We start from the raw sequence: 10,446 nt of genomic DNA on the forward strand, positions 1-10,446 counted from the left end.
ACATCCCAGAAGAGCTTTTCAATATGCTGCCTCAGGGTCTTTTCCTGAGAGTTTGGGGTACACACACACCCTGGGGCTGCTCCAGCCGTGCCTTCTGGCTCTAGTGGGGAGCCCCATTGCACACACCTCTGTTGGCAGGTGAGCCACAGCTGCAGTCCCCTGTTAACCCCCGACCTCAGGCTGGGGCCACCTTCTCCCCTTTTCTGTACCTAGAGAAGTGACCAGCTGAGAAAGCAGCCCCGGCTCCCCACAGCTTTGTTTTGGGGGCAAGACAGAAATTTTCTGCCATCAGGGCCTAAATTTCTTTAAACAAGAAAATGCAAGAAAGTCAAAACAAGGTATTGATCTAGGCTGAGAGGGTCAAGAAAAGCTAAATCACTGAGGTGAGGCGATGGAAAGAAGAGAGAGCAACAGCCGCTAGCTCTGCCTTCCCCACAAATCCAAAATATGGTTCCCATGGCTTTTAGTCTGTGGACAAAGTTCCCTTTGCCAGAACTTAGATCCTTTCCAACCCATGTGGTTGACCTGGGGATCTAGGCAGTTCTCAAGAGAACCCCAGATTCCATGTGGCCTGAGCTCTGAGTTTGTGATGTCCCTCTGCTCACAAGCTGAGCTGGATCCAAATCTGTGCCCTGGACTTCCTTTCTGCCAGATCCTGCCCTATGAGTGTGCCCTCCCCTTGGGCTGGGTGGGCAGCCTAGGCTTCCAGCTGGGGAGAGGACCCTCCCCACTCGTCATGATCTCATGATCCTCAGAACAGACACCAACAGGAATAGGCAAGCTATAGATGCAAAGATAGGGACCAGAGGCCACATGAGTTTCTCTGGCCTGGATGTACCTGAGAAGACCAGGCCTTTCAGCCCTCCCTGCCTTACTCCCACCCCAGAGCCATTCCTGAAAAATATCCAAGTCTTGTTTACACCCAGCCAAAGTTCATGGCCTAGAAGGGGTTGCCTGGAGGCTGTTGCCTCACCAGGTCAGCCGGGTCCCCATGCCTGATTGGGCAGTTCCTGGCCTGGTTCCCTGAGCTCCTAAGGCTTTTTGGTTCCTATCCTCAATGATATTCCAGTCACTTAACTGGCTGCTGGCAGAGGAATAGAGGCAGTCATGTCCCCAGGGCCATTGTCACTATGGCCCTGGGAACAGATGATACTCTATCATTCCACCCACTGACCCCAAGCTGAGGCTGTCACCTGACCACCCTCTTCCTCACAAGGGCATCCCCCACATAGCCTGTGGAAATGGTAGGAATTCAGAGGAAAATCATGGGGCAGCATGGGCAGATAATAAGCTGACAGGAAAACTGGTTTTTTTTTAGACAAGGAGAAGCAGAAAGATAAGCTAAAGAAAGCTGGCCAGAGGCATATCCCTCCCACAGGAAATAACCAAGGATTGTCCTCTCAAATAAGACAGAAATCCAGCTGTCACAGTCCCTGCAGTTGCAAGGCTTCCCCAGCCCAGGGACAGAGGACACCAGAACTGAGGGATTGAGGGGAGATGACTGTAAGACCTGAGGCAGCAGAGATGTCCCCCATCACTTTAGGGAAACAGCAGGCAGGAGATGCTGATGCAGCAGCAGGATTGGGAGGAAGAGGATAGTGCCTGGATGAGAGGGAACAGATGCAGAAAGTACCTGCCCAAGACCTGAGGCTGACACATGTGGGCCTCCCAGGGACCCTGCCTGGGGGATTGGGGGAAACATTCTAGTCTTGGAGGCCCCAGGGAAGAGGAGAGCTGGGGAGGCCCACAAGAGCTTCTGAAAGTACCTCAGGCCACTGAATTTTCACTCAAAAATGATTAAAAAGGCAAATCTTATGTTATGTATATTTTAAACAATAAAAAAGAAAAAAAGTACAGTCCCTTTGGACTGGCAGTTCCTCAAAGGGTTAAATATAGAATTACCATGTAAGCCAGCAATTTCACTCCTAGGCATATACCCAAGAAGTGAAAACATATATCTATACAAAAACTAGCAGTATTTATCCATAATAACCCCCCAATGGAAACAACTCAAATGTCTATCAACTGATGAATGGATAAACAAGATGTGGCATCTCCACACAATGAGATATTGTTTAGCCATAAAGAAGTAAAATGACAACATGGATGTACTTCAAAAACATTATACTAAGTTAAAAAAGCTGATCACAGGGCAGCGCCTGTGGCTCAGAGGAGTAGGCGCTGGCCCCATATGCCGGAGGTGGCAGGTTCAAACCCAGCCCTAGCCAAAAACTGCTAAAAAAACAAAACAAAACAAAAAACTGATCACAAAAGATCACATGTTGTATGAATTTATTTATATGAAATATCCAAAATATAGGCATATCCACTGTGATAGAACATAGAGGCCTGGAGTTGCAGAGGGTTTAGGGGGAAATGGGTTGTGATTGCAGATACAGAGTTTCTTTCTGGGATGATAAAAATGTTCTGGAATTAATGGCAATGATTGCATAACTTGGTAAATACCTGTATACTAAAACCATTAGAGTGTACACTTTAAAAGGTACATTTTATGGTACATAAACTTTGTCTTATTTTTTAAATAAATTGGTAGAAAAAAATGGGAGTCATCTGGGGAAAAGCCTGGTCATCACCCCAGGCTCCTGGACTGGGGCATCCTTGCCTCTCTGGGATGGGACCCAACACAGCTGGGAGCAACAAACTGAGTCCCCCAGCGTCAGGCATCACAGGCTCAGGATGCTTTTGGTCCCAAGGAGGGTGCAAGGGAGGGAGGGCAATGGAAGAGAGGGGACTTTTGGGGACCAGAAGATGAACAGACATCAGTGGTGGGAGGAAGAAGAAAAGGTAACCAGGTTGCCCACCCTGTGCCCAGTTGATCCCACCCCCTTAGCCTACCCTGGAGCCCTTGGGCAGATTCCCCAGCCCAGGGACCACCTAGCTGTGAGAGAAGCCCCCATGGGAGAAGGCAGGGAGGTTGGGGGCACAGGCAGCAGTCTGGGGTAGGCAAGCCAGGGGGTTGACCTCACAGGCCCCAGCATCCTGGTCCCCTTGGAAGTAGATGGAGTCAGCAGAGTAGAAGGAGGGGTCCTCGTCAAAGAAGTTGTAGGGTCGGAGGAAGAAGCCCACACCGTTGCCCACAGTCACTGTGTTGGGAATGTCCTCTGCATGTGGGATGTGCAGAAATCCAGCTGTCACCCAGGCCACCAAGTCCTAGCAGCGGAGAAGAAAGAGGATCACGAGGTCTGGTTTTGCTGAGGACATGACCTGCTTCCCATGATGGTCCTGGAGGTAGTGACTCAGCTCACCAGCGTATACTTTCTTAATTTCTCGGGAAAAAAATGGAGAATGGTAGTTTCCTTTCTTAGTGGTTTCCAAAGACTCCCAAGCAATGTGGCTTGGGAGAGAGTGAAGCTTCTCATTCTTGGTCCCCTGGCCTCTGCCCCCAACCCTACCTCCTCCCTCACTGGCTGTTCAACTGACCTGCCCTGCAATAGTGTCATTGTCAATGAAGTTAGTGAAGTCCACAGTGGGTGTCCAAGGGTCATTCAAATTGTAGATGCTGGTGCTACTGGGTTCCTCCTCCTTCCGCTGGGTCACGGCCAGCTGATACCTACAGGAAATTTTGTTAGACCTACAAGGTCATCAACTATCCCAGGGCCTGAAGGTGTATTGAGGATACAAAGGTCTCAGGATATTGAGCCTCTTTATCATTCTCTGTCCATCTCTCCACTATGCCCTGTAGAGGTTCCCCTATTTGTTCAATATCCTGTATCTTATTTATTTATTTTTTGGAGACAAGAGTCTCAAGCTGTTGCCCTAGGTAGAGTGCTGTGGTGTCACAGCTCACAGCAACCTCAAACTCTTGGGCTTAAGCAATTCTCTTGCCTCAGCCTCCCAAGTAGCTGGGACTATAGGCATCCACCACAACACCTGGCTATTTTTTGGTTGTAGTTGTCATTGTTATTTGGCGGGCCCTGACTGGATTCGAACCCGCCAGCTCCAGTGTATGTGGTTGGTGCCCTAGCTGCTTGAGCTACAGGCACCAAGCCAATATCCTGTATCTTAGATGTCAGCTGGAGTATTGTATAGATTGCTCATCCATCCGTCCAGATCAGAGCCTGATCCTGTGGGGACCCATATTTATGGACAAGACCTGATTTCCATCCTAGGTCAAGTTCAATGCCTCAAATGCCTGAAAGTTGGGGAATCCTCCCTCAGATTTTCAGATCTGTGTTCCTCCTTTGCTCTTTGTTTTTTTCTTTTCCTTTCCCTTCCTTCTTCTTTTCTTTCTTTCCTTTTTTTTAGAGACTGAGTCTCACTTTATGACCCTTAATGCCCGCTATTTTTTGTTGCAGTTTGGCCAGGGCCAGGTTCAAACACACCACCTTCGGTATATGGGGCCCGCACCCTACCCACTGAGCCATAGGCACTGCCCTCTTTTCTCTCCTTTTCTTTTCTTTCTTTCTTTCTTTTTTTTTTTTTTTTTGAGACAGAGCCTCAAGCTGTCCCCCTGGGCAGAGTGCTGTGGCATCACAGCTCACAGCAACCTCCACCTCCAACCTCCTGGGCTCAAGCAAGTTTCCTGCCTCCACCTCCCAGGTAGCTAGGATCACAGGCGCCTGCCACGATGCCTGGCTATTTTCTTTGGTTGCAGCCATCATTGTTGTTTGGCAAGCCCGGGCTGGATTTGAACCTGCCACCTTAGGTGTATGTGGCTGGTGCCTCAGCCACTTGAGCTACAGGCGCAGAGCCTTCTTTTCTTTCTTGAGTCTTACTCTGTTGCCCAGGCTAGAGGGCAATCTCAGCCTTCTGGGTTCACATAATATTCCTACCTCATCTCCTGAGTAGCTGGGACTACAGGCACAACCAACCCAGCTAGTTTTTGTAAAGATGGGGTCTCACTTGTTTCTCAGGTTGGTCTCAACCTCCTGACTGCAAGTGAGCCTCCTGCCTCGAACTCCCAGAGTGCTGGGATTACAGGTGTGAGCGTCCAAGCTTGGTCTGCTTTTTGTTTTTTCTTCCAACCTTTAACATGAACACTTCAAGTACACAAAAAAGTTGGAAGAACTGTATAGTGAACACCTTTATACCCATAACCCAGACTCTACCATTGGCTAGATTGGCTTCAATGCTTTTTATCTAGCCAGTAGCCTTCATTTTGGGCAGCTAAAGATTGTAGCCACAGGAGGTGTGTGTGTGTGTGCGTGTGTGTGTGTGTGTTTGCATGTGCATCCTAGGAGGTAGAGCAATGTGGGGCCCTTCTCATAGTCCAGTGGTTCTCAACCTGTGGGTCAAGACCCACAGGAACTGTATTAAAGGGCTGCGGCATTAGGAAGGTTGAGAACCTCTGTCATAGTCAGTCTCCTTTATCCCCTCTCTGACAGTCCCCACTTACCTCCCCCAGCTGAGGGCTCTCTCCATGGAGCTGTTCTGGGGCATTGGTTCTCCGGCAAAGCTGAGCACCTGGATGCGGTAGCCCCGTGGGTGACCCCACTTGTTGCTGTGGTTGCTGGCCAGGTACAGGTAGCGAGGGGTGGCCCCTCCCAGGGGGAAGGCTGCCTCCTCCTCGGTCTGCAGCTGCTTCCGGGTCACCTGAAGCTTCTGTATCTGGTGCTTGGGGCTCCAAGGCACAGCCGTGGGAACAAAGGCCATGTCCTCGGCCCAGACCCAGTTCTTCAGTCCTGCTCATGTGAAAAGGGCCTGTCATGGAGCCACCTGGCCCCTGCAGACTCTGCCCACATCTGGCCTCAGAGCAGGGTCCAAAGGGCATCCCAGAATTGAGTGTGCCCCATACTTCCCTCTCCCCAAGATATCCCCAGTCCAGAAATCTGGAATAGGTCATCTCAGGTAATAGTCCCAGATGCCTCGTGGCTGGGCTTCTGCCAACCTTCCCCTTCTGAGGGGCTACTCCAGAGGTGTTATCTGAGGTTAGAACAGCCTAATGAGCAATATACAAGATGGTATTCCTTCTGACCCAAGAGGGGGTCTTCCCCTCTTATCTAAAGCCCTTTGGCAAAACTAGAACTGCCTTATCTTGAAGATAAGATTCATACTCCCCCGAACCTGAAGGAATTCTGCCTAGGTAGCTTTATGTGGACTGATGTTTTACCTTTATGACAACTTTATGAAGGAGGGATTAGAAGAGTTCCCATTTCACAAATGGGACAACTAAGGCTTAGAACATTTAAATAATGTGCCTGGTTGTTCAACAGGGATGTACAGTTAGTATCATGGCAGTGCTGGGGATGTTGGTCTTAGTCAAACTTTACAGTGCCCACATGTCAGCACAGAGAAAGCCAACAGAGAGTGACCCCACAGCATATAGACAGCAGAAATGGGGATTAAAGGGAAGGAAAACCAATGCTTGGCCCAATGTTACTGGGGTTTGGAGGTGCCTCTTATAATTTGAAACTTGGCAGGGAGTAGGGCCAAAGGCATAGTCTGTTCCTCCAACTTTTGGCGTTTTGAATGATTTTATTAGAATCTAACTAGGCTCCATGTTAGGAATCAACTTAAGTGACCTGACTCCAAAGAGCATTATATCAAAACATGTCCGCTCCCTCTATACCTTTCAAGGACCCAAAGGGAGCAGAGGCTGATTCAGCAAACCCTTAGTTGCCTTTTGTGGATTCACTGCTCCTAATCCACACCCCAGGGTTTATACCCTTAGGTGACAATTACAGACCTAGAGTTCTTTCTGGTCCATTCACACATCTGGGCTCCTGTGTCCAATAACAACATTAGCTGGCTCAGTGCCTGTGGCTCAAGTGGCTAAGGCGCCAGCCACATATACCTGAGCTGGCGGGTTCAAATCCAGCCTGGGCCCACCAAACAACAATGACAACTGCAACCCCAAAAAACAAAAAACAACATTAGCTAATATTTCTAAGGGACTCACTATGTGTCAAGTACTGTTCTAACTGCTTTAAAAGTAATTATCATTTAAATACAGAGATAAAGATAAGTGTGTGTGTGTGTGTGTGTGTGTGTGTGTGTACTGGATAGAATATGTACTTAAACTTTCTAGGCAAGTCCACTGAGAGGGCCCAGATTTTGGTTTCTAAATACCATATTCCAATAGAAGGAACCAGAGCTCCTACACTGCATGAATATATTGCATACTTCCTGGGTGAAGGAGCCAAAACTCCTTAGAGAAATAGTTGATTCCAGGTTGAATAGTTGATTGTCTGGAGCAGAGAAAATACCAGATGAAACTGGAATATCTTGTGGTGCCGGAAAATAGGAGAGTGCTCAAAAAAGTTTGTGTAAAGGTATGACAAAAGGACATAAGAACCAACCTAAGCGACCTCCCAATGGATGAAGTTGGAACAATGTAAGAAACAAATGATAATTTTCTAGTTTTTTTTTTTTTTTTTTGTAGAGACAGAGTTTCACTTTATTACCCTTGGTAGAGTGCTGCAGCGTCACAGCTCACAGCAACCTCCAACTCCTGGGCTTAGGCGATTCTCTTGTCTCAGCCTTCCAAGTAGCTGGGACAACAGGTGCTGGCCACAAGGTCCAGCTATTTTTTGTTGCAGTTTGGCTGGGGCCGGATTTGAACCTGCCACCCTCAGTATATGGGGCTAGCGCCCTACTCACTGAGCCACAGGTGCTGCCCTGATAGTTTTCTAGTTTTTATAAAGATGGGGTCTCACCTTTAGAATACAATAAATAACTGTGAGTCCATACAACTGTGAATAAATAATTTAATTCATAAATACAGTAAGTTGACCACCCAAGGGACGGTAACAAACTGATCACATACAGAGGTGGTCAACATAAGGAACTGGGCCTACTGTACTGATACATATAGGTGGACCATGTCCAGTCTTTGAAAATTAGGTCAACTTAACAAGATGGTCAATGTAGAGGAGGCAGTCAACTATGAGGTTCTGCTGTAAATGAAAAAATGAGGGACAGCTCTTCCAGATGGAAAATTCCAATTAATAAATATATAAGAAATCATGAAAAAAGTAATGAATAAGGAAAATGTGGTGTATATACATAATGAAATATTATTCTGCCTTTAAAAAGAAGGGAATCTCATTTGCAACAACATGTATGAACCTGGAAGACATCATGTTAAGTAAACTAAGTCAGGCACAGAAATACAGGATCTCATATGTGGAATCTAAAACAAAGTTAAATTCATAGCAGTCGGGAGTAGAATGGTGGTTACCAGGAGCTTGGGGAGGCTAGGATTGGGGAGACATTGGCTGAAGGATACAAAATTTGAGTTAGATACAAGGAATGGGTTCAAGAGATCTATTGTACAACATGGTGACTATAGTTAATAACAACGCATTCTTCAAAATTGCTAGGACTAGATATTAAGTGTTCTCAGTGAGGTCATACATATACCTATGTATGATAATTAGCTCAATCTGGCCATTCTACAATGTATACGTATTTCCAAAACAATGTGTGTACAGGATAAATATATACAAGTTTTACCTGTCAATTTTTAAAATTCAAACACAATGAGGAAAAAAATTTAGACAACCAACAGGGAAATGCCACACTAGTAATTGTTGAAGGTAGAATCCACCAATAGAGGCTAAAATTAGTGGGCAAAAGTTTGAGAAAAAAGGGAGGCGCCTGTGACTCAGTGAGTAGGGCGCCGGCCCCATATACCGAGGGTGGCGGGTTCAAACCCAGCCCCGGCCAAACTGCAACAAAAAATAGCCGGGCGTTGTGGCGGGCACCTGTAGTCCCAGCTACTTGGGAGGCTGAGGCAGAAGAATTGCCTAAGCCCAGGAGTTGGAGGTTGCTGGAGCAACTCTGCTGCACTCTACTGAGGGTGAAAAAGTGAGACTCTGTCTCTACAAAAAAAAAAAAAGTTTGAGGAAAAAAAAAGAAAAAAGATACTTGTATAGAATCAAAAATTTTTTTTTTGAGACAGAGTCTTAAGTTGCCGCCCTCGGTAGAGTGCTGTGACATCACAGCTCACAGCAACCTCAAACTCTTGGTCTTAAGTGATTCTCTTGCCTCAACCTTCCAAGTAGCTGGGACTACAGGCGCCCGCCACAATGCCTGGCTATTTTTGTTGTTGTTGTTGTAGTTATCATTGTTGTTTGGTGGGCAAGGGTTGGATTCGAACCTGCCAGCTCCAGTGTATGTGGCTGGTGCCCTAGCCGCTTGAGCTACAGGCACCAAGCCAGAATCAAAGTATTTTTCTCAAGCTATTTATTAATTGCAAATGGAAAATGTTAACTTTTATGATGGAGAAAGCTGGAAGACACCACCTTACCCAAGTGCATGAGGTCAATGTCACTTGTAATATGATGCATTGACATCTTTTTTGAGACAGAGTCTTATTATGTCGCCCTTGGTAGAGTGCTATGGCATCACAGCTCACAGCAACCTCCAACTCTTAGGCTTAAGCAATTCTCTTGCCTTAGCCTCCCAAATAGCTGTGACTACAGGCGCCAGCCACAGCATCTGGCTATTTTTTGGTTGTAGTTGCCATTGTAGTTCCCATTGTCTAGCCTGGGCTGGATTCTAACCCGCCATCCCCAGTGTTTGTGGCCAGTGCCCTAGCTGCTGAGCTATAGGCACCGAGCCATGGTCTCCAACTCTTAAGTTCACGCAATTCTCCTTCCTTGGCTTCCTAGAGTGGTGGGATAACAAGTGTGAGGCATTGTGCTGGGCCTAAAGGACAAAGTTTTTAAAAGTAGTCATCATTAATTTTCACAACAGCCCTATAAGAAAGGCACCATTATATCTTTTTTACTCTCGAGTAACCTATAGTACAGAGAGGTTGAGCCTAAAAATATCTCTATCATATTTGTCTTGCCAGGAGCTTTTTCCCTGTTGTTCTCCATTCTGTTAGAATGGAGGCTGCCTGAGAGCAATGATTTTTTTTCCTTTGTTAAATTGTGCAGTAGGACCTAGTTCTTCATACCCTCAATGATTCCCCAACAATAAAAAAAAATTGTGTAGGTTCAGTGCCTGTAGCTCAGTGAGTAGGGCACCCGCCACATACACCGAGGCTGGTGGCTTTGATCCCAGCCCAGGCCTGCTAAACAACAATGACAACTGCAACCAAAAAATAGCCGGGTGTTGTGGTGGCCACCTGTACTCCCCGCTACTTGAGAAGCTGAGGCCAGAGAGTTGCTTAAGCCCAAGGGTTTGAGGTTGCTGTGAGCTGTGATGCCTCAGCACTCTACCGAGGGTGACATAGTGACACTCTGTATTAAATGAATAAATAAATAAATAGGCGGTGTTGGTAGCTCAGTGGGAAGGGTGCCGGCCACATACACCCAGGCTGGTGGGTTCTAGCTTGGCCTGGGCCAGCTAACCAACAATGACAACTACAACAAAAAGTAGACAGGTGTTGTGGTGGGAGCCTGGATTCCCAGCTACTTGGGAAGCTGAGGCAAGAGAATCACTTAAGCCCAAGAGTTTGAGGTTGCTGTGAGCTGCGACACCATGGCACTTTACCAAAAGTGACATAGTGAGACTCTGTCTAAAATAAACAAACAA

The 10,446-nt window shown here is 46.9% G+C and overlaps 1 protein-coding gene across 1 annotated transcript in view; it reads right to left on the bottom strand.

Annotated features, from left to right (window-relative positions):
* Positions 1-2,275: 2,275 nt before the first annotated feature.
* LOC100950894 (membrane primary amine oxidase) overlaps positions 2,276-10,446 on the bottom strand; it is a 10,851-nt gene continuing 2,680 nt past the window's right edge. The window contains exons 2-4 of the mRNA XM_012803219.2: positions 5,357-5,642; positions 3,442-3,571; positions 2,276-3,171 (exon numbers count right to left, since the gene is read on the bottom strand). Of these exons, the coding sequence (XP_012658673.1) occupies positions 2,896-3,171; positions 3,442-3,571; positions 5,357-5,642 (692 nt within the window). The 3' untranslated portion in view covers positions 2,276-2,895. The remainder of the gene's footprint in view (positions 3,172-3,441; positions 3,572-5,356; positions 5,643-10,446) is intronic.

The sequence above is a fragment of the Otolemur garnettii genome, unplaced genomic scaffold (assembly GCF_000181295.1).
Source record: "Otolemur garnettii isolate 467f Iridium unplaced genomic scaffold, OtoGar3 scaffold00018, whole genome shotgun sequence".
In the NCBI taxonomy this organism is placed as follows: domain Eukaryota; kingdom Metazoa; phylum Chordata; class Mammalia; order Primates; family Galagidae; genus Otolemur; species Otolemur garnettii.